Here is a 25,892-nt window from a genome sequence, read left to right on the forward strand (position 1 = left end):
GAACATAACTGAGCGAAACTATTTTATATTTTACTAGAATAGTTACATCTATTTTTTTAAGTTTTTAATTTATTCATTTTTGAGATTTTTCATGACTTGGAAATCACAATTTTAAAATTCCAAGCTAAATTTCCAAGTGTTCCATGATAGTGTAGCAATGTATTAACGCTGTATGCGCGATTAAATAGAGACTAGAGCGCATTTATGGAGGAGCTGCATCTGCTCATGTGATTGTCAATGGCTGTCTTGAGAAGTGATCGGATAAGGTGTGCAAAAGTCTTGGAAAACTGCTTAGAAAAAGGATGTGGATGAGGACATGAATGCTTTTTACAAGTTGAAATCTTGTAATTATGGCAATTCTAGCATGGTGTGAGCACCTGAAGTGCTGAGCGTGTCTGTGAGGGAGAACTGTAAAAGGATGCGTGCCGCGAGGCGCGCCAGAAAAATACAACCGCACAATGTTTCTAGTAATTCGCATATGTAAATTTATCTAATTTAGTGTTGATATATCACAAAAAAAAAACGAGTATCCTGGGGATGTTGGAGGGGCACAAGAGAAAACTGGGGGGCATTGCCCCCCCTAGACCCGGCCCTGATCAGAGTTATATATAATATAATATAATATAATATAATAAAAAATAAAATAATTAAATAAAATATATTTGAAATAAGATAAAAAAAAAAGGTTTTTAACATTTATCATTTAAAAGTTTCTAAATTGTTCTATAAATATTCCATGAAATTACCACAGACAGATAGAAGTCAGACAGACGAAATAAAGGATGAAAAAGAGCACCATGATTGTGAACAATTACTTTATTATGTGTTTACTAGATTGCAACCTGAATATTCACTTTTCTAAGTCAGATTATTGCAGTGCATCCATAATTAGCTATGTTAGGCCTTGGGTACCTAATTATTTCTTTCTACAAAGTTTGTTATTAAATCACTCACCAGTCTGTTTAGGGAAAAAAAATGCGAACACCGTGCCAAATTTGACAACCGCTGTTAAAACTAAATAATGTGCTGGATTTAGAAAAAGTATCAGTCCTGCGGTTCGGTTAGAAGGCCACGCGTGTCTGTGCATGCGTGTCTGTGTATCAGGTGTGGGTCTGTATCATGCTGTGGCCTTGTGCTGAACAGCTCTGAGGTGATGAATAACACATTATGGTGATTGGTTTTGTCTGCTACCTGCAATCGCTCTGCCTGTGGAATACGAACAGCCTGCTTTATTACAGCCTCTCTCTGACTTACACAGTACAAATGATGGGCAGAATAAATTGGCTCGAGAAAATGGATGAGGAGCACTTTGGAGAGGGTCTCGTTATTTAAAATACCAAATAACTGATTCCACCAAGGAGAATGTATATTTTTTATGTGTGGGGGAATAATTGGGCAAATGATTGTCTATGTCTAAAAAGAGAATAAAAGCCTGTTCACACCAAGAACAATAACTATAATGATAACTATATTAGCGTCCACACCAGTGCACAATATTGATCTGTTTATTCAAAGTGCGCACTGCAGTTTTGTCGCCTGCCATTTTAAAGGGATAGTTCACCCAAAAATTAAAATTCTGTCATCATTTACTCACCTTCAAGTTGTTCCAAACCTGTATGACAGTTGACGGTAGCCATTGACTTCCATTGTTTACAACATTCTTTAAAATATCTTCTTTTGTGTTCAACAGAGGAAAGAAACTCATACAGATTTGGGACAACTTGAGGGTGAGTAAATGATGACAAAATTTTCATTTTAGGATGAACTATCGCTTTAATGCTGGAGTTCTGAAAGAACCTTGGTATTCTTAGATGTATTGTGTTTCAGAATACAAAGCAAAATTCTCCATCATGATTGCTTCCTCAATTCAAATCAAACGGTGACGTCATTATGTACATATTGGCATTCAAAAACTTTCTTTTAGACCCTCATTGCAACATGAGAATGCATGAACCCATAATGCAACATTTATGAGGATGTTGGCATTGCTTTTGGTGCTGTGGCATCATGCCTCGACTGGCAGAGCGCTGTATATTCTGGCTCTGAGACCCAGTGATGAGGGACCGCTGCCAGTTGGTGCTCATCAAATTATTGTTGAGATGTCCCCGCCAGTAAATTGCTGTTACACCTGTTCAATAGGACTGGAGGAGCTCTAGCAGAGGAAGCCCATATGTCATGCCAACACCAATCCTAACACACTGCTCCTCCAAACCACGTACCCTGTCTTACATTTACAACAGCCAATAAAACATCTTATTCCAATATGCTTCCAAATAAATAATGTACAAAATTAAACCGAATGAAAAAAGATACTAGTGTCAATAGAAGACATACAGTAGTGGCCAAAAGTTATGTCAGGAGGAGATATTTGTTTTTTATGACTCTACAAGTTTGATTAAACCATCAAAATATGAGGAAAATATTTTATATTTAAATATGAGGGAAAGAACAAAACACTAAAATTGGTACATAATCAGGTATTAAAGGGGACCTATAATGCACCTTTTACAAGATGTAATATAAGTCACAGAATGTATCTGAAGTTTCAGCTCAAAATACCCCACAGATCATTTATTATAGCTTGTCAAATTTGCCCCTATTTGGGTGTGAGCAAAAACACACAGTTCTTGTGTGTGTCCCTTTAAATGCAAATGAGCTGCTGCTCCCTGCCCCCTTTTCCAGAAGAGGGCGGAGCTTTAACAGCTCACGCTTCGGTTGCTCAACAACAACAAAGCTGGAGAATCTCACGCAGCCAAAATGAGGATTGTCAGTAACGGTGTTCAGCCTTACATTGTTCAAACCGGAGTCGGACACTGATGGAGAGACTCAGGAAGAAGTTACAACTTTTAGAATGAAACTGGACATTTCTGAATTGTTAGTGGATAAACTTATGTAGTTGCTGTGGAGCTGATTCAACTCATCGACTAGCATGTGCTGTCATGTTAAGGCAAGCTCACACTACAGAACTATGAGTCTACATGAATCGGCATTGTGCTCACACTACACTAGTTTTGTTGTCGTCTGTCATCTTCTTGTCTTAGCAGCGCTCATATTACACAACACAACACCAAGGTGCACAACCTACAAGATCTCTGGCCAAGCGGCAACCCCGACCAACAATGAAAAAAAGTTTTCTCACATGAATTCACGAGCTGCTCATGCGCTGCCCAAATCATATGTACAGAAAAAATATTAGACAAAAAATAAGAAAATTGGGCAGAAATACACATGGACTGGCTGTCCATGTCTGTTTATCAAAAACTGATGGTAAATAAAATATATCATAATGTTAAGTATAGAGCAAAGACCACCTATTTACATTATAAAAATATATTTCTTGTTAGATTATTAGTATAAAACAATTATGATCAAATTATCGCCTTGCATTCATGTACATTAAGGTGCACAGAGCAGTTTACCATGTTGTTTCATCGCTCATATTACAAGATCACGTGGCGATAATATCAAACAGGTTTGAAAATATCGTAGCGTCTGTGACTGCTGGAGACAGGCTCAGATTACATCACTGACATGCTCATATTTGACGAGCATCAGCGACCGTAAATGAGCACTGATACGGTGGCGATCCAGTGGCGATCCTTGGAAATCTGTCTGCGACAGCAAAATCCAGCCAAGAGTTGTGTAGTGTGAGCCTGCCTTTAATCGTTTGTGCAAATTCAGCATTGAACTGACCTCTTTTGTGAAGCAGTCTGGCGTAAAATGATTTGCGCAAATATTCAACACTTTGCCGACTTTCTTTGGCACATTTCCTTCATAAATGAAATTCAACCATGGTGTCCTCAGTGGCTTAGATGCCGGGAGTCTATGGAGACTCTTATGTTCGTTGGTGCATCCAATAACAGAACATTTGTAATGGTTTTCTGGCACAGACATTGTATATCTCCAGCCGCTACAGAGATTAAACAGAAATGGAGGACTGCTGTGGCTCTTTTAGGGCGGTATCTATGCTAATAGGGCAGATCGTCACCAGTCATGGGCGGGGCTTCCCCTACACTTACGTAACAGTAGAAGGAAATCTGGAGCTGCTTGTTTGGAGAGACTTTTTATGATTTATGGGGATTATTAAAAACGAGTGGGTGGATTTTTACCATTATAGGCTGGTTGTTTACACATACTGAGGACTCACATCTGTGTTCAAACACATTATAAAAGTGAATTTTGCATAATAGGTCCCCTTTAATATTTTGCATGTGTTTACAATTTCTTTTTATGACAGCCTGGCCAAAAATTATGTTGCACAATTTGGCACAAATACAAATACAATCGACTCTAAACATAACTATGTATATGCTTACAAAAGAAACTGTTAATAATATTTGAGGGTGAAGATATCCGGATATCACTTTTGGCCACTACTGTACATGCAGAGTTGTGTTTGCACATTATTATTTAATTTGGCTAACTTACTTTTTTAAGCAATTTTCTTCTTTATGCATAAATTATTCTCTTGTCAAAATTAAATTTTCTCAAGAGGTGTATTTGAAACAACAATCGGTGTAGAAAAATTTTTTACTCAGAAATTGTGGTAACACTTTAGTTTAGGGTCAAATTTTCTTGTACCTTAGCAAAATAAGGTGTAACCAGTTATTGTTGTGTATTATGTTTAAGCATTAAATGTTGAAGCATTAATTAACAATTATCTGTGTTTTTAAATTAAATGCATTTTATTATTTCTGCCATTTATTTTAGCTCTTCGTAGAAGAATGAAATGAGAAAAAAGTATGTTCCCATTGACCCAGAAATCTTTACATATATTAATAAATATTATATTCTGTTGGTTAAAGCTTGGTAAATCTTTTTTCAGAAATCCTGACAGGGATTAAGATGTGTCAGATGGCCTCAGCGAACACAAGACAGGTTTGTAATTATTTATCTGGTGATCGAATAAAGTGTTTTTTCCTGCCGATCTGTCACAGCTGCAAACAGATGTATTCGGGAGTATATTTCTGAACGGTTGAGCTTAAGGCAGGAAACAGCTGGCCTAACAGATTGTCTGATCTCAAGATAATACTCTGTTTCCTATTAGACAAATATTGTCATACTGTATATGGAAAAATACAATTGCGCAAATGACAATAGAATAGAAAACTTGGTTGATTAAGATGTAAATATAGACTATAGGCTGGATATCCCTGGATATGGGTTATGTGCATCCATACAATTCAGAGAAATCTTCCATATTCTGAAAAAAGTGGATTTTTCAGTTTATGAGTCACATATAATAAGAGTATTACTAATTACTTCATTAAAATCCATGTTAGCCAACAGACTTCTGCCAAATGTTGTCCCAACTGAAACACAGATGTCCAAACAAAGGACTTCATATAGAGAATACTGCTAAAATATTAAAGGTTTGTGAGTTCCCATTGCAGCGTGAATAATTTATGTGGTTATTGTTGATAATTATTTTGCTGTTTGCTGGTTTTATTTAAACGTTGTTTAATAATTTAAATAATTTAGACGTTGTTATTTTGTCATTATTGTTAGCTATTTGTTGTGCTGTGATGTTAAGAGCTCATCTTTTTTCATTTGTTGGTTGATCACCATTCTTTTGCTGAACAAGAAATCTGCAGTTGCAGATTATTGGCTGAATAAGGTATTTTAAATTTAATGAACAAACAAATTCACATTGACAAAACAAAGAAGTGTTACTTAGGACGATTGTTAAGATGATCCTTGAGAGAACTTAAAAATCTGAATCTGTCCTGCATGGCTTGAATTTGCAGCATTTTTTTTTTTGTGCATACTTCAGGAGAAAATTGACTTTAAAAGGATCAAATTCCTGATATGGATTTCAAGGAAATGAGCTTGACAAAGTTGACATTTGCAAACATGCATGAACTCAGTTTATCACTAGAGCAGGTGGGTCTAAAACACTCATTGTGTGCTTAAGTAATCTTACCTGATAACAGCATTCCATTGCTCATGGAAGTTTGCTCAGATGTGGTTCCTGCCCTCCATAGGCTCTTTTTCCACAGCAAAACACTGAAACCTGTTCAAGTAATGCCAAAATGAAGCAAGATGGTGTAAATTAGGTACAATTCTTTTCCCCTCTAAATTCTTAAGTCAAGCCCTACAAAATGTATATCTCTGATTTAATTTCCGTCTGTGAAAATATTCTGCCATTTTCAATTTCCATCAAAACTCATCCTAGGCAAAAAAGGGACACAGCAGCTAGAGACGGTGCTGACAAAAAGTTATATATATATAAAAAAAAATGTATTTGTCAAAACATTGCAAAGATATAAGTTAATTAATTGGTTGGCAACGGCCATTTTTACAAGTTGACCTATCTGCTGAATGCAATATCCAAGCTTAATGAAACTTGACACACAAAGACAACAGGACATTCTGAGGACACACGCCAAATTTCATAAAATTCTTCCAATAGGGGGCGCTACAACTAAAAACCATTATAACTCAGCAAATGATCCTTAAATTGATTGAGAATTGGTATGCATCTTCTTTGGTGGACATCCTAACATATCCTCTAATATGACTCGGATAACTCGGATAAAACCATGGCCATCAACAGCCAATCAAATCTCAGGGGCTAATAACATCAAACCTGAATGGTCTACCATTACAAAAATGGATTTATTTGTACATCGTGTGAAAATGAACATATGCAATCTTATGCATATGCACAAGTTTGTGAAATCGGCCACAATGTGGCGCTATTATAAGCAACTTTACTGTTCATTATTGACATTATTTTTGATTATTTTAGAAGACTAAATGGCATTTCTTTCTCCTGGCTTAATGCAACAAAATCTGCTGCAGTACAGCTTCCTCTTGGTGGAACACATTATCACACACATTCTCATGTTTTGAAATTCACAATCTGTTGAGACTGATCAACTTTTTTCTTGCAGAATATTTAGGTTTGTTCGTCAGTTTGTTTAGGGTAAATCATTCACAGTGTTTACAATATTGATGGCAAGCAGAACCCGCATCTGGGAGATCCATCACTGGGAATATGAATGTTTACAAGATGACAGTAGATTTATCTCCAAGTATAATGAGGTTTCTTACAATTCGATTTATCTGGTTTCCTATAGTATAAACATCTGGAACCCAAATATTACTAAGATTCTTTCATCTCCTTCTCTAACAAGTTACTAAACTCAGCTCATTTTCATTATTTCCCCAACTTTTTCCAACATCATATGCAATTCTTAGTAGTTCACTTCTTACACATTTCACTTCTTTCCTTCACTTTTTATGTCTTTCTATTTTTCCCCACTCTTAGCCCACAACAGCATTTTTCATCCAAGTACTTGACTTGGATACTTACACAATATCTGCATTTTCTGATAGTTTGCTTTGGCAAGCAAGCTTTTGCCAAAAACTTGTATAAATAAACATAAATAATGGCCAATGAAGTGAAAGGCACAGTTCCAGAGAGTCCAGGGTCAATGTCTCCTTCAGGAAAAAACAGAGGACATGCACATGCATATGACTTTATGTAACTGCTAAATTAATTGCACTTTATTGTTACAATGTATGATTGCACATAATTTGAAAACATAATTAAACCCACATTTCCTCTCACTTTATATCACAATTTTTATCTTTCCATCAAGACCCTTTTATTGGATGTTTTCATTTTACAGCACATGCAACCAGATAGATAGATAGATAGACAGACAGACACAGACAGACAGATAGACAGATACATAGACAAACAGATAGATAGATAGACAAACAGATAGATAGACAGACACAGACAGACAGATAGATAGATAGATAGATAGACAAACAGATAGATAGATAGACAGACAGACACAAACAGACAGATAGACAGATAGATAGACAGACAAACAGATAGATAGACAGACACAGACAGACAGACAGACAGACAGATAGATAGATAGATAGATAGAGAGACAGATAGACAGATAGATAGACAGACAGACAGACAGACAGACAGACAGATAGATAGAGAGAGAGATAGACAATCAGATAGATAGATAGACAGACAGATAGATAGATAGATAGACAGACAGACAGACAGACAGACAGACAGATAGATAGATAGATAGATAGACAAACAGAAAGATAGATAGACAAACAGATAGATAGATCGATAGATCGATAGATAGACAAACAGATCGATAGATAGATAGATAGATAGATAGATAGATAAACGGAAAGATAGACAGACAGACAGACAGATAGATAGATAGATAGACAAACAGATAGACAAACAGATAGATAGATAAACAGATAGATAGACAGACAGACAGACAGACAGATAGATAGATAGATAGATAGATAGATAGATAGATAATCAGATAGATAGACAGACAGACAGATAGACAGACAGACAGACCAACAGACCGATAGATAGATAGATAGATAGATAGATAGATAGATAGATAGATAGATAGATAGATAGATAGAAAGATAGATAGACAGACAGACAGACAGACAGATAGATAGATAGATAGATAGATAGATAGATAGAAAGATAGATAGACAGACAGACAGACAGACAGATAGATAGATAGATAGATAGATAGATAGATAGATAGACAAACAGAAAGATAGATTGACAAACAGATAGATAGATAGATAGATAGATAGACAAACAGATCGATAGATAGATAGATAGATAAACAGATAGACAGACAGACAGACAGACAGACAGACAGACAGACAGACAGATAGATAAATAGATAGATAGATAGATAGATAGATAGATAGATAGATAGATAGATAGATAGACAGACAAACAGACAGACAGACAGACAGACAGATAGATAGATAGATAGATAGATAGATAGATAGATAAACAGATAGATAAACAGATAGATAAACAGATAGATAGACAAACAGATAGATAGATAGACAGACAGATAGATAGACAAACAGATAGATAGATAGACAGACAGACAGACAGATATTTATTTTGCGCTTGTCGGGCAGAAAGAGTCATGATTCGCTCTGGTTTTGAAATGAGTACCTCACAGATGCGAAATAAACATTTGGGTTTTTCATACCCTCACTCTTGTGTCCTGCAAATTCATACGGTCACTATGATTGAAAGAGCTCTTTAAGTGATCACACTCATTCCAACAACAACAACAGCCCACCTCCTCTGGCAGGAAGAAAGCTCTTAACCACACGAGCTCAGGCTGAGAGAATGTGGCCATTTCAGCCTTCAGAATTAAAGAGCTGTGCCTTAAAGTGCTGCTACATTGTGCTCACTTCATACATGCAACAATTGGTTAAAAATACCTTACATTAAAGCCTTTTACATGCATTATTCAATTATAATGAAAAATACAGTAATCAATCATTTCAGTGGTATATGTTTTATATAAAGTGCAGCATTGTCTCTTTTTCTACCTTGTTATTATACTGTCCATCAATTACACTAACATCTGTGAAATTAACCACATTAAATTCCAGTGAGCTGTAGCTGATTTTGTCCCAAAAAACTCTAAGAGGCTTTGATGATGCACAAAACAAGAATTCGTTTTAAATTTGTGGCAGGCAATTTTTGGGCATTCCATCTTGGTACAGCTCCCCTGCTGCGCTGTGGGACAAGTCAGCCTCCACATGCTAAACCCCCTGGTGGGGTGAAAGACGGCCGACACACTTAGGATCATTAGTCTCTGCTCTCTACATTTCTGATTTTTTTAATCTTCTACCCAAACGCACTGTTCTCTGCTTTGAAGTACTTTCAAGTTAAGACAAATTCAAGGATTTACTGTTTGGAAATTTCTGTTCTTCTGAGATCATATTCATAAGCCAGCCTGAGAAGGAAAGGGATTTGTGTCAAAACCACTGCCATGTTGTAGCATGCTTTAAGTTCCACTTCAAAGTGAATTCACTACCTGCAGCCCCTGACCATCATGAGACAAATCTGTGGTGTAGGTATGGCTTACAAGCACAGACCTTACTGCATAGTCCGTTTTAAAAAATGATATAGCACATGCAATATAATATTATTACTAAAAGAGTTTATTATTTATTTCTGTCTATAAACTCATAAGCAAAACCATAATAAAATACATCCATTAAAGTGTTAATTCACCCAAAAATGAAAATTCTGTCATTAATTACAAAATAACGACTTTTCAACAATATCTAGTGATGGGCAATTTCAAAACACTGCTTCATGAAGCTTCGAAGCTTTACGAATCTTTTGTTTTGAATCAGTGGTTCGGAGCGCGTATCAAACTGCCAAAGTCACGTGATTTCAGTAAACGAGGCTTCGTTACGTCATAAGTGTTTCGAAATTTCAATAGTTCACGTGACTGGCAGTTTGAAATGCGATCCGAACCACTGATTCGAAACAAAAGATTCGTAAAGCTTCGAAGCTTCATAAAGCAGTGTTTTGAAATCGCCCATCACTAGATATTGTAGAAAAGTCGTTCTCTTGTTTTTTTGCGCACAAAATTTCATAACATTAAGGTTGAACCACTGTAGTCACATGAACTGTTTTAAATACGTCTTTAGTAGCTTTCTGGGCATCTGAAAGTGTTAATTATCTTGCTGTCAATGGAGGCCTCACTGAGCCATTGGATTTTATCAAAAATATCTTAATTTGTGTTCCAAAGATGAACAAAGGTCTGGAACGACATGAGGGTGAGTAATAAATGACATAATTTTCATTTTTGGGTGAACTAACCCTTTAATTTCAACATACAACAAATATGACATCTGACTGAAACCAAAAATGAGTAGCCTATAGGCTGAATGTTGCTCAGTATTTACAATGTCTCAGTCTCTCATTAAATATTCACATTATCAACGCATTAAACAATTTATAGTAAGAGAAAATTGCCTCTCGACAATTTAATACTAACAGCTTCTTAGCAAATAATTAATATTTTAACAAATATAACTTTTCATTAAGTAACATAATTTTTATATAGTTAAAATAATAAATAATAAATATCCTGATGCATCCAAGCTTTTTAATGGCAGTGAACGGGACCAACGAGTATGAAGCTCAAGAAAGTGCATCCATCCATCATAAACATACTCCATACGGCTCTGGGGGTTTAATAAAGTCCTTCTGAAGCGATGCGATGCGTTTGTGTAAGAAAAATATCCATATTTAACAAGTTATAAAGTAAAATATTTAGCTTCCGCCAGACTGCCTTCCATATTCAACTTAAGAAGAAAGTGTAAAACTCTCACAGTTCAAAATGCTTACACTACATCCTACACCTCCGTATTCAACTTACAAAAAAAGCGTAACACGACACGACGTCAGTATACGCTTTCTTCGTAGGCGGTCTGGCGGAAGCTAGATATTTTACTTCATAACTTGTTAAATATGGATATTTTTCTTACACAAACGCATTGTTTCACTTGAGAAGGCCTTTATTAACCCTCCAGAGCTGTGTGGAGTATGTTTTGCTTTGGATGGATGCACTTTCTTGAGCTTCAAACTCATTGCCCCCGTTCACTGCCATTATAAAGCTCGGATGCATCAGGATATTTATTAATATTTCTCCGATTGTGTTCATCAGAAAGAATAAAGTCATATACACCTAGGATGGCTTGAGGGTGAGAAAATCTTGGGATAATTTTCATTTTAAAGTAAACTAATCCTTTAATGCACTTCACAAAGAGTTCCTAGTGCATTAGAAGTTGCCTGAGCTTTTATTTTCTGACACTTTTAGGTCTGCCATAGAATTCCTTTAAGAGGCTCATAAGAGCTGCTATATATAAAGAGCTGCTTTCTTTCTTATATCTCTTCATCTGAACAGAGAATCTATTACCATTAGGTACAAATGGTTCAATCAGTCCAATATGTATCATGCCATTATGGATCATCTTCCTTTTTGCCTGCCCTTGTGAAACAGAAGTACACTTTAGCATATATTTAAAAAGAGTACATAATATACTTTAAAAGAATATACTTAATTGCAAACTAAGTGTAATGTTTTCAGACACTTAACTGCATGTTAATTGCAATTGAATTAAAATGTAAATTGACCCACTTAAGTAGCATTTTAAAGTGGACATATCTTGAAAATCTGACTTTAAGAGCTATAATCGGGTCCCCAATACATCTACCTTTCTCTGCAAGCATGTGAAAAAACAAGCTGCTCAGATTTCGCTCCCCTTGTGACGTAGGAAGGGGATCTTATTATAATATTACCACCTCTTAATCTGCACGTTTCCACCCACGGCACCGCCATTTTGTTTTCGCAAGCGACAATGGTGTACTGGTTCTAAGGCCATGGCAAAAGTAAAGCATGCTAACTGTTCTGTTGTTGGCTGCACCAGGGGCGGAGCCAGACATTGAAAACATTCGGGGCTTAGCCCAAATTTATTTTGTCCAATGACATTTTAATTTTCTGTTAACAGCTTTACTGACATGTAAGGAGCTTTGTTGAAGTATTCTTGAGTAAAGTTCATAAAATGTACATTATTTCCCACTGGAATTTGTAAAACTATGTTGGGTGTACCTCCTCTAGGGGGGTCCGGGGGCATGCCCCCCCCCCCCCCCCAGAAGAAAATTTTGTACATTTTAAGGTTAAATGCATCAATCTGGTGCACTTTGGAAGCTCAAAATTAAGAGCTTCAACCCATGCGCAGTGTGCAAATTGACCAAAGAAACAGCATTGACTTGTACCTGGACATGAAAGAGGGTTCAAACATCTTTTTAGTTGTGATATAGAGTCTCAGTCTACAATGTGTTTTAGGATGCCAAACAATTATTACAATAAAATAATAATATAATAATGTTTTAGGCCTATATAATTATTAATATGACAGTAATATCCATTTATTGTAACAAATGCACTCTAAAATAAATGACAATTTTTATTAGTTACTTTACACAACAGTATAGGGAAATTACAATACTTTTGTACTAATATCTAAGATAAATCCTTGAGCTTTTATTTTGATCACCAGCTGATCGCGTGAGCAAAGTGCACACTTCTATTTAAAACACGCAGCACAGACAGACTGTATATATAGCCTACTTAATCACTGTATTTTGCTGTTTTATAAAGGCACAAAGCCATATCACGGTTTCGATTTTAGTTCGTTGGCAAAATACAACGTAGAGACCATTTAGGCTATGTATGTTTTACATTTTCAGTTCATTATGAAACAGTGGCGGCGGCAAAGGGTCATTAATGGGAAACACTGAATGAATGTTCAGCTGACAAATGTGCTAAAGTTGTCATATCAGCTGTTATATTATAACAAAAACCCTTCAACCGGACCGAAAGAGAGTCTCGAGGCCTACCGGTGCACTGAGTGAGTGACGGGGGGCGTGGCTGTGTTCAACTGCGGTGTGCGTAAACATTATCCTGTGTGTATGGCTCTGTTTGGTAAACAGGTACGCATTCTAAAAGTTGTAACTTCTTTCTGAGTCTCTCCATCAGTGTCCGACTCCGGTTTGAACAATGTAAGGCTGAACACCGTTACTGACAAACCTTATTTTGGCTGTGTGAGATTCTCCATCTTTGTTGTTGTTGAGCAACCGAAGCGTGAGCTGTTAAAGCTCCGCCCTCTTCTGGAAAGGGGGTGGGGAGCAGCAGCTCATTTGCATTTAAAGGGACACACACAAAAATGGCGTGTTTCTGCTCACACCCAAATAGGGGCAAATTTAACAAGCTATAATAAATGATCTGTAGGGTATTTTGAGCTGAAACTTCACATACACATTCTGGGGACACCAGAGGCTTATATTACATCTTGTGAAAAGGGGCATTATAGGTCCCCTTTAATGTCGTTTATTTTGAAACTTGTATGTCATATATATATATATTTGTAGTTTGTGGATTACTTAATTAGATTCCAAAAATTAACTTGTAATTAGATTAAATTACATTTTAAAATACTCTTAATCAGACTATGGTTATTATTTTTTTTTTTTATTGATCACCTGATTACATATTGTTTATACAATGACAGTAAATCATTCATAATTGATTGAGTCTCCCTAAATCTTTTTTTTTTAATTTTTTTTATGTAATGTAATATTTAATGCACTTCTTGCTGTTGATAACAAATAATGGATTATATTTTCTTTCTCTTTGTATTTTTATATTAATATGGTACAACATTATCATATTCAATTCAATGTGATAAACGAGTTGTCAAAAGTAATCCAAAAGTAGTGAGATTATATTACCTAAAAAGTGTAATGTAATGGATTATGTCACTAACTACAATTTTTTTTTTTTTTTTTTTTTTAATTGTTATTTTTGGGTAAACTAACACTTTTTTTTATTTTGGAAAGAAGAAGAGTGACATAGAAGAGACTTGCAAAGATGCGAGTATATCAACATAAAAAGGCTCAGAAGGTAACAATATATGAACCTTCATCAGTCAGGATGAGTCTGTGGGCTGTAATTCTGGCCATTCAGCAAACATGGTGCCCATATGGCATATGATGTCCCTGTCCACAACCAAATAATCTGTCTTAAATTAATAAGGCTCAGTGCTTACAGTGATCAGATTAATTCCGCCAGCGTTTTCTAAACCTGTATTAATCCCTGTAATCCTCAGCAGTTTCACTGCCAAGTACTTTAATCCTTTAGCCACCAAGTGAGAAAAATACGAAAGTAGCCATGCAGACATACAGTTCGGTTCTGTCCATCATTCCAACTTTCATCCTTTCACCTCTGTGTAAACAGGAACAAATATCTATTGAAGACTCCTGCAGAAAGCAAGGAGGTTTTCTCTGTTTTGGATAAGGAACAGATTGAGGTGATCCCAAAGGTTTAAGCTAATCAAGTGTAGAGATCCCATATCACTATTAGCATAAAATAACACCCGGTGCCTCATCCTGTACATTGCTGCAAATTTCACCACAGCAAATAACGTGTAATACACTAGAGGTGAGTAAAAATTACTGAGGTAAGCAGTGTGAGAATTGTCCCTAATATCCTGATCACACCCCAAGGATAAAATAATATACAAGACAACATTTTCAGTGAAGAATTTACAATCAAATTTCTCTACAAAACACAACATTTATTTGGAGAATCAGTCATCTAACTAAAAAAGGACCATGAAATAAGTTTTTACCATTTCAAGTACCTTGAAATATCATGCACTCTAAAAAAAGCTGGGTTAAAAACAACCCAAATTGGGTTAAAAATGGACAAACCTGGCAATTTGGTTGTTTTAACCCAGCGGTTGGGTTAAATGTTTGCCTAACCTGCTGGGTAGTTTTATTGAACTCAACTATTGTTTAAAAATTACTGTTTTGCTTGCTTAAAATGAACCTAAGGTATGTTGGAAATTAACATTTATTAATATGTTTAATGAATACTAATTAAACAATTAACATTTATTAAATTGCTTTTGATTATTGTTGTTCTCTCTAGTAATTATGTGTCTGATTTTTAATTTCCAATCTATTTTGGGTTCATTTTAAGCCAGACATACAGTAAATTTAAACAATAGTTGGGTTAAATAAAACTGCCCAGCTCGTTGGGCAAACATTTAAAACAACCCAATCACTGGGTTTGTCCATATATAACCCAACTTGGGTTGTTTTTAACCCAGCACTTTTCAGAGTGTGTAAATACTTTACCATGGCATCATGAATATGGTAATCATTCAGTGCCATGTTCTGTACCACAGTCCATTCTTGTATATCAGTAAACCTGCCAGTAGATGGAGCTCTTACAGGTGACTATATCCAGAGCAGATCTGACAATGTGCTACATTTTTCAGTGGCAGTTGAATGAGCAGATTTTTGTTTCTATCAAGTCGTTGAAAGTGTTGAGGACAACTTTTACATTTTAAAAGTCCACAAAAAAAGCCTTTCCATAAAAAAATATATAAAAAATAATTTAAAAAAGAATATTTAAAACATGAATGTTGGTAATTAGCATTGGAGCCAGTGACATTTTCATTAGTATTTGGAAGTCTCTGATAAATTATTCATATATGAACATCATATATGACAATACCATATGTGGACATGATTCACAATGGCACAACTTCAGTCATAAAGAGACACAAGAAAAACTAGTTTGTAACATTGATTGTGTGTTTATTTTAACCCAATAACTTGATAATTTGCAACTGGATGCCTTAATGTTTGTTCAACAAATAATTTTATTTATTTAAGTTTATAAATTTATGTTAAATCTTAAGTTATGTTTTAAAAGTATAGGCTATATACAATATAGATAACAAAAGGTTTAAAAAAAAAAAAAAAAAAACAGATCACCTGATCAATAATCAGGTAGATCTTTTTTGTGGTATTTAAAAATATTTTAAACATCTTAATATTGAACCAAATCCTTAAATTGTTCAAAAAAGCCTATAAAAAAGACTTCAAATAGATGGGTGAAAGGTAAAAGCCGTTCCACGCTTTTGTGATGGCCATATCAGATGAATCCTAATCTCTTTCTGATCCAGTTCCGGTTTTCCCAGGTTCCGATCTGAATTCCTGCTGCTCTCTTTCTCTCTCTCTGAGATCAGTGAAAAATATCTCCAACTGTCCGGACTGGCTCTCTCTCTCTCTTCACCTTTACACATTATGTCTGCACTGACGCCTCTCATTTCGCTCCTCTCCAGCTCGGCTTTGGTTTAATCTCGGAAATATGGATTGACTTTGATTTTCCTCGGTCGCCTGTTGAAGTTTTAAAGCGGCGGATCGTGTCTCTGCTCACCGAGCTTCATGTTTCCTTCGGCAACTTTCGGAAGTTACTCGTTCCGGATGTGTTCACACTGCTGAACTGATCCGTGCGCGCGATCAGAGGGATTTTAAATACGGATTGTGTCCGAGGCTTTTCACACTTTTTTTTAAAATTTGTGTTTAAAGTGATGGCGGAGCGGGGAGCCCGGCTGCTCCTCTCTCTTTTCTGCCTCACGATCACGGTTTCACATGCTGAAAAAGGTAAGACTGTGATTAAAGAGCATTAAAACTTTCTGCGGTGCAGTCCGCTGTCTGTTACTCGAGTGTGAAAATATATGAAAGTGTAGGAATGAGTGTGTGACTAATATTTTCACCTGCACTAACTTGACAACTAACACAAAAATCGATGATTTTGTCCAGTTCGTCGAACACGCACACCGTTCAGACAGCATCATAAATCAAAACATATGCGAAATATCACCTTTTCATCTTTATATTTGCTCTGAAAAGGCTCATTAACTGCTTATCTGTGCTCTGCATTAACACCTTCACCTTTTCACCTGAATAGAAAACCATTCCTTCATCAAATAATGAGTCGCCAAACCGGCCTCGTGGAAGTAAATAAGTAAATTAAATCTCGTTAATTATAGGCTAATAACCTAATGTCTGAGGAAACCACAGCTTAAAGAGTGTTTTTCCAAGCACTGTTGGAGTATCATGTACAGACACTGACCCTTACGAAATCATAGATCTTTTGCATCAAAGCATATTTTTTTGTAAATATGCCAGAAGGTGAATAGTGCATTTGTTTTTGACTGCACACTTGAAAGAAAACAGAAAGGTATTTTGGAAAGAAGAACATTTACCCTGGTTAATTTGGTGTGTGTAGAATTCTGGGTTGAACGAATGAAAATAAATTACTTTCCCCTGCTTGAAACCAAATAGAAAACATACCTAAGACAAAAAAACTATTGCTTATGAATATAATGCTGTCTTTACGCTGCAAAAGCTGCATAGAAGCGGCATATATAACCAGAAAAGATGCCTTAAGGTGGCGTAAATGCATTTACACTGACATTGCATTTGTAATATCTGAAAATCTTTTTTTTTTTTTTTTTTTTTTAAATAAGAATATGAAAAATTACACTTATACTCTGACACGAGAATGGTAAAGTTTAAGATTGCACTTCATTTACACAAAGCCAAACCAGCATCAGAGGTGCCTTTGATGCAGGGACTAAGCTGGGTCAGAGCTACCATTTTTTATTTTAGTACTTATTTTAGTGCATTTTTTGCACAGAATATGTAGCCGGCACAGATCAGCCTTAACTCAGCTGTGTAAATATGCCTTTAGCTTCGGAGCATAGATCATAATCTTTGTTCATATTAAATATGACAAGGCTCACATTTAATTTGCATGATGCATCAGTTAACTCTTTGATTGGTATTGGCAACATGTTCTCACTAGTTTGTGTGTTTGTTCATTAGGATCACGCACGGTGAAAGCAGGCTGTAGTGGAGTTTGCGGCTGGGCTGTCTTGCGTGCAGAGGCTGATGAAAGCTGCTCTGCTGCATGAAAAGCAATGTGCTGTGGTAAAAAATCACAGGCTTTGCTGGAGATCAGTACAAAAGAGAGGAATGGGGGGCTGGGTGGAATGGGCAGACTCTGTCTGGAAAGTAATAAAACCAGGAGATTAAGGGGGGAACAGGGAGTTCCTTTGGGAGTTTTGATTGATTCCAGAAAATTGGACCTACATGCGGAGAGTGAGTTTCAAGTTACTAATTGTGGGGTCCCCTTCTGAAAATATGTGTTTATTTGAAACACGTTTTTTGAGGTCCTGAAGTGCACAAATGCAAACCATAAGCAGTTTCGTAAAGATTAGGTCACCTACATCTCGCCGATAACGGCGTTCCAACTTTTTGTTGCGCTGGAAAGGAAATGGGCTTGTCTTGAAGTCTTTTTTTGAAAAGTTGTCATTGCATTCAATTTGCATCCCATCTTATCTGCATAATCCTGTTGGGAGAGAACTGTGTGCTGATGGCTTCCCTGCGGACAATGTAAACAGAATGCTAAATTGTATAAACACCCTCACAACCTTGTCTGCAACCACTCAGCGACATAAGAGATCTGCTTCCTTCGCAGAGGCCTTCATTGCACAGACCTTGCAAGACCTGAACAAAAAGACACAGTGTTGTTCTAACACAGATAGTGTTTTTTCTGTTCTATATAGGCTGTGTACCTGGTTATTAAGTTAAGTTAGTGTAAGAATATTGATATTAGTATATTAATGATGCACCGGATTTTGGCAACTGAAAATATTTGGCAAAAACTATACTTTTTTGGTTTCAGCCAAAATAGTTTTGGAGGGAAGAAACCATTAACCAAAAATGACGTTTAATTAACTCTTCTCCAATGATGTATTTTGACCTCATCAGCGTCCGTTTCATGCACAAAATGTACATAAGCTACAACTGGTAAACAACGGTGTGGAAACACTTAACTGTGAACAAAAAGAATGCTGAAGTAGCAATATGTCAGATTTGTTTGATTGAAATATCTTAAAGTGGCTTGTTGCCGTTGAACTTTACTATGACTGTTGTATCACATGAAATTATGACATAAAAAGCACACAGAGTTTAATTACCCAAATTTACTTACCCAAACTTAATTTTGGCTAAATGAAAACTTTCGGTTTCTATTAAAAATGTGGTTTTTGTGCATCACTATCATCTATCTATCTATCTATCTATCTATATATAATATATATATATATATATATATATTATATATAATATATATCTATCACTTCAGGATGGGGAACAAATATCACTTTTAAGTGGCTGGCTGTATATTGGCTTTTTATTAGTACTTATAAAGCACATAATAATGCCTTATTCTGCATGACCATATTCTACATCCCTTAATCCTACCCAATACCTAAACTTAACAACCTTACTAACTATTAATAAGCAGTAAATTAGGAGTTTATTGAGGGAAATGTCCTAGTTAAAGGATTAGTTCATTTTAAAATGAAAATTATTTACTCACCCTCAAGCCATCCTAGGTGTATATGACTTTCTTCTTTCAGACAAATACAATTGGAGTTATATTAATAAACACCCTGATGCTCCCAAGTTTAATAATGGCAGTGCGCAAAAACCACCTGTTTGAAGCTCAAATAAGCGCATCCATCCATCATAAACGTACTCCACACGGCTCTGGGGGTTTAATAAAGGCCTTCTGAAGCAAAGCGATGTGTTTGTGTAAGAAAAATATCCATATTTAACAAGATTTAAAGTAAAATAACTAGCTTCCGTCCAAACGGCCATACGGATTCTACTTGCGTCTGCAGTATGCAAGTAGAATCCATTTGGCCTGAAGCTAGTTATTTTACTTTATAACGTGTAATTTTCTTTTTAAAGTGAGCCAATCCTTTAATAGTGAATATGTGTTCCCCATACTAGTGTTAGCATTTTTTGTAACAAAAAAAAAGAGAAGGTACTATGGCAATACAGATTGCTTTTTGTTAGGGCTGTGTTGTATTTTGATACTTACAGTATGTGGAGAGATATATATTTTAATCGTAGATAAATGGATGCGTTTGTTGGTAATGTTCTGTCAGCGCAATAGCTTGTTTGGCCATATAGCTGTCCATTGCATTATAATCATTATCCGAAAGTCATCATTACTGTTGCAGCTGCATGTTTTCAGATGTCAGGGAACAAAGAGGATCAATATCACAGTAACAAATTAAGTATTGTCAGCAATTGAATCTCGCTGGAAATAGGGCGTCAGAATAAGCTCCAGCTGAGAGATCTAGCCTTCGATGTTCTTTATTAATTTAGATGGACAATGGGCCCTTGGCTAATTGCCTAATGTGCAAATGAAGGCTTGATAGCAGCATGTAAACGGATTATGATTGATGGAGTTATTTGTTTATTGCACTTGCAGCAAAAGTGCTGGTTAATAATTTGACCTGATATTTGTCAACATAATTTGGGTTTCTTTGTGAGAGAATTAAGCCCTTTCAGTGTCCTTGTACTAAGCGATATGGCAGTGTATTGGTATGTTTGGAATGGCATACCACATATTGCTTTGCATGGAATGGAATGGATGATGTTCTACTTTTGCCAAAATAAGGAGTATCCAACTGGAGCACACTTCATTCTGTATCCCAGAATGCAATGCTCTTGATTTGACCTTCCATTTAGATAGCAAAAAAATTCAAGCAATATCATCTTTCTTTTTCTTTTTTTTTTTTTATCTCTTTCTTGACTCATCATTAGATCAGACAGTCAAATGACTCCAAATAGGAGCGTAAAATGGGAATATTTTGTGTCTGACTTGTGGATTAAACATGCCACGTAGTAAGATCATATGGCACCAATTTAGCTTGCTACAGTTTGAAATGTTCAATGATGCATGCTGTTTCAATTATTACTTAGAAAATAGTACAGTATATAGTAAGCAGTATGTAGGCTCAAGTATTCCATTCCAAGCTAGCGTTTATTGGCTGTGTCAGAAAGCCTTAACGTCAGCACAGACTATTCACCAGTATTTCTTTTTTTGGTGGTCTCTAAATTGAGGTATGAATGGTTAGGACTACTTGTGAAAATTTGAGTCCATTTATTGAAATGGTGAGCTTCCGCTGTATGAGATTATTGGAAAGATTTCTGACGATCCAAGCCAACCCCGGTCAATTCTGCTCCATTACCATCAGTAGTGTATCATTATGTTACTGAGTGCACTATTTTAGTGTAGCATTTGAGAAAATGACCAGTCTATGCAAATACACACGAGTTAGTGTATGGCTTTTTGGTGTTGTTGAAGGAATTCCGATGAAATGGTCATGCCTACGGAATGTTTGGTGGTCAACACCCTCATTTGCGATCGGAGTGGTTGCAGTTCCCAGTGGATCTCTCTTTGCGGGTGAATTGTGCCGTGTCTCTTGCCAGCCTCAGCAGCTGGAGAAGATTATGATGCATGTGTGATATGAATGCTCGTACTCGGTGAAGTGAAGCAAAATCCAACTAGAGTTTCTGATAAGCCATTTTGTAATATTTTTCTCTTGGTGTGATTGTTTTGACCCTCACAAATCTACAATTATGCTAATATTAAATGGTATGTAAATGGCTTCAATTATGAGTAGTTATACAGCACTTATTAGCTAAGACAAACAACACCGTTAATATTTCTCATACATAGGGTTACAGATTTGAACAAACCCCTTGTTTCAAGCATTATTTAAACAAAATGTTTTAAAGTTTTTCTGTAGACTCAAATCATAATCAAGTATTGGTATTGGGTATATATCAACTGATATTATATATTTAATTATGCAATATGCGTTATATTTTTAAATTTAGATTACTTTTGCTTTTACAGGTTATCTTTTAAAACACAAAAATTAAATTTGAATTTTTAACGGATCTCAAAACGAATATCCATTTGTGATGCCTAAATGTACTAAATTTTATTTCTAGTGTTTTGTTTTATTATTATTTTTCCCTAACGCTCAAAATAATTAATTGATTTCAGTAGGGCAAACTTAACAAATTAGTTCACACAAATTAACTTTTATGAGTTCACGAAACTGACACATTTGAGGTAATCTGAATTGTTTCATGGTTTTGAGTTTAATCAACTTGTTTCTTTTAATTTCGACTAACTTAAATTTAACTGAAATTGGGCTGTGATTTCTATTTCCCAGCATGCTTTGCCATGTCACTCGAAAGGGAGAGTAAATGCTAAAAATAAGTGTTATATAATGTTTTTTGTGCAAAATTATTGTTAAGTGGGAGATTTAGTAGTGTTTAATGTTTTGCTAAGCAGTTTCTGTTATGTTTGGTTATGGGGGGTTTTGGAGCATGAGCTTGGTTTACCTCAGATTTTTTGAGTTTTGGAAACTTATTTGGGTTTACAGTATATAGAATTTTAATTTTGGCCATAAAATTAAAATAATTACCGGCATTTGCCAGAATTGTAATCACTTGACTTGAAGGAGGTCCATAGTCAAATGTAGGGCCCGGAGTCTTGATGGTGAACCGTTAAGTGACCCAGAATGCCCTAGTTACCATTTAGGAATACACAGTTTTCCTCAACTTCCAGAGTATACCATTTAGCATATTTCACAGTCAGTACCATACTGCTGAACTGGAGCAAATATGAGCTCTCCGTTGCGGGAAACCATTTTTTCCATGTGCAAAACTGCATGTGGCTGTTCACTGCTCAGTCCAGCTGAAACCCATGTATCGCTGACCCAAATTGTTAAAATGTTTAGCTTTCGTTCTTCTTTCTGACCATGGACGGGTATGTTCATTAGTATTGTTCTCTACCTATCTTTCTTTGCTGCTAGTTGAGCTGTCATGAAATGGGGTCTGCTTTCTTTATGGCCTGTTTTGCAGCATTTCGTTTAATCACGAAACCTAAAAGGAACAGTCGTTACAGTCTCTACACACCTGCTGAATATGCTGACAAGCTAACTTGTGCTGTATTTCCCTTTATTTGGATCCCTGTTCTCAGCAGTAAATGTTATATGTGAGTAACGGCAGCATGAACTGATATCTGTGCCAAGCGTCCCGGCAGACTAAAGCTGTGAAACCACTGAAGGTGATTGAAGCACCCTGTTGTTGTTGTTGCACATTGCTTGAACGCAGATGACGGGCACTGCGGGGCCCTTCCCTCACGTCTCTGTAAAAAGGTCTCATAGTGTGGCAGAGAGCTGAAGCCTGTAGAAGTATCACTGAAGACTGATTGTGAAAAAGCTCAACGTCAGTGCCAGCCTGCCTGAACTCGGCTTGTGGCTCTTGGCAGCTCAACCTGCGCTTAAGATCTTCTCAACACGCCATTCTGAGATTGGCTTCTGGTTTATCGCAAAGATCCAGAAAGTGCTTGTCATACAGTACCTGCCTGCTTGAAAAGCAAACACTCCTCTTTGCTTAACCAAAGAAGCGTGGAAAATGGAATGCTTTGATTTGAACATTAAACAGTGCATTTTTTCTTAAATTAGTAACCTATTTTCCAAGTGTTACTAATCATTAAAGCTGTGGTTCATTTGGAAATTCTACAATTTAATATTGTTTACTTGGTTCAAAATTCATATAAGACACACAATTGGAAAACTTGAACAATAGATCTTTACTTCCTATTACAATGAATGTGAACTGAAGCTTTCAAGCTTTGAAAAAGGAAAGATTTTCAGTCTATATCGACTTAAATTTCAGTTTGTTTCTCACGCAAAGCTATCATTTGGCTTCTGAAAGCTTGGAAAATATAGCAAGAGTTGTATCACAACTCTTCTGTAATCTTCTGTCCTGATTCGTTGTAATTAAATTGAAAAGGGCTTCAAATTTTTTCCCTTTTTGTTCATTGAAAAAAAAAAATCATACATTTATGAATAACATAAGGGTGAATAATTGGCAGAATATTTTGACTTTTTATTTGACATATAAAAGCAGGATGTGTCAAGGTTTTCACTCAAAGAAATGGTTTCTTAAGATGTTTTTCTGAATATGTCTGTTATAATGCATGTTAATTATGCATTTCATAACGTGAAATGAGTACAGAATCTCTCAGTTGATGTTAGCCGAGATTACATCATGTGCTGTGAATACTGTATATCTTGGCTGAAATGAGTCTTTGAAAGGTGATAGAGGTGCTTCTGTGATTGTGAGATCTGCACCTTTGTAGAAATAACAGATGTCAAAGAGCCATAAGGTACTGTGCATTACTTACCTTCCGCAGCATTGCACATTACGGCGAGATTAAAGGGACCTATAATGCCCCTTTTACAAGAAGTCGCTGGTGTCCCCAGAATGTGTCTGAAATTTCAGCTCAAAATACCACACAGATAATTTATTATAGCTTTGTCAAATTTGGGTGTGAGCAAAAACACATCGTTTTTGTGTGTGCCCGTTTAAATGCAAATGAGCTGCTGCTCCCGGACCCCTTTCCAGAAGAGAGCAGAGCTTTAACAGCTCACGCTTCAGTTGCTCAACAACAACAAAGCTGGAGAATTTCACGCAGCCAAAATGAGGATTGTCAGTAACGGTGTTCAGACTTACATTGTTCAAACCGGAGTCGGACACTGGTGTAGAGACTCAGGAAGAAGTTCCAACTTTTAGAATGCAACTGGATGTTTCTGAATGGTTAGTGGATAAGTTTATGTAGTTGCTGTGGAGTTGATTCAACTCATCGACTAGCATGTGCCGTCATGTTAATCTTTTGTGCAAATCCAGCATTGAATTGACCATCGTTTGTGAAGCAGTACGGTGTAAAATGACGGCAATGCAACAACACTCTACTACAACAACTCTTTCTCTTCTCTAAAGCAGCCCAGCATGGCCTCACCCCCTTTGTTGCTCCCTTTGCATTGAACTTTGAGCGTCAAACAGCAACATTACACACTAAGTAAAGTTAAAAAAGTGAAATCATAATCAAGGACCCCTTTGTATGTATTTACATTTTCTGCGCATTGTTATGGGGTAAGTCACTTTGGGTGGTTTTGTTCTGGGTGGTTGCATTTATAACTTCTAGATAGTCTTGCAGCTGCAGTGCATGCAAGATGAGATATGAAGAATTTCCTCCCGATGGTTAGGAGTGAGGGGAATGATGGAAACCAGCTGCTCTGGGTCCCTGACCTCAAGAATTGACCTCTGACCCTGCGATGGATAAATGCAGCTGGAGAAAAAAGCCAGGAAAAGAAGATAAAGCCAGAAAAGCACCTGCAGAGTAGGCTTGACATTCCAGCACTGGATCCTTGGACACGTGTCACATGATCCCAGTGAGCGTGTTCGTATGGGAGGGGGCATCATTAAGGAGAGGCCAGCTGTTACTGTATATGCCTAATGAGCTGGTTTATGGAAAAGACTTGATGAACACGCACATTTGACCGGCTACCTGTGGAATAATATGCCAACAGAAAGCTCCACAGTTTTCCAAAAAGTTTCAGCCAATTAAGAGGGGGCTAAAAAAAACTTCTGTTCCGTTACTTTGAATTAGAAAAAAAAGTTGAATTTTTGCCCTGAAATAACATGATTTCCCTCCCTTTATCCAACTTTTTGTTAGTGAAAAAAATGATTTAATGTTGGAAAGAAACACACATGCAACGCATGGAATGGATCACTGATTACATTTAGGTAACAAAAATGGTAGTTAGTACAGGAATAGGTAAGTCTGCTTTCAGCAAGTAAGAGGGTGGTACTTTAAACAGTTTAACACATTTTACTATTTAAATCCATTCTGCAGAATTTTTTAATGCAGGTTTACATGTGGGCCTAGGAATAA

At 36.3% G+C, this 25,892-nt stretch overlaps 1 protein-coding gene across 9 annotated transcripts in view; it reads left to right on the forward strand.

The window, feature by feature from the left end:
• Positions 1-16,242: 16,242 nt before the first annotated feature.
• Positions 16,243-25,892, forward strand: part of neo1a (neogenin 1a) — a 177,958-nt gene continuing 168,308 nt past the window's right edge. Inside the window, exon 1 of one of the 9 annotated variants that reach the window (XM_051900843.1) lies at positions 16,243-16,867. In XM_051900843.1, the coding sequence (XP_051756803.1) occupies positions 16,795-16,867 (73 nt within the window). In that variant the 5' untranslated portion in view covers positions 16,243-16,794. The remainder of the gene's footprint in view (positions 16,868-25,892) is intronic. The other 8 variants (XM_051900844.1, XM_051900841.1, XM_051900840.1 and 5 more) reach the window with 8 other exon arrangements.

The sequence above is a fragment of the Ctenopharyngodon idella genome, chromosome 7 (genome assembly GCF_019924925.1).
Source record: "Ctenopharyngodon idella isolate HZGC_01 chromosome 7, HZGC01, whole genome shotgun sequence".
Taxonomy (NCBI): Eukaryota; Metazoa; Chordata; class Actinopteri; order Cypriniformes; family Xenocyprididae; genus Ctenopharyngodon; species Ctenopharyngodon idella.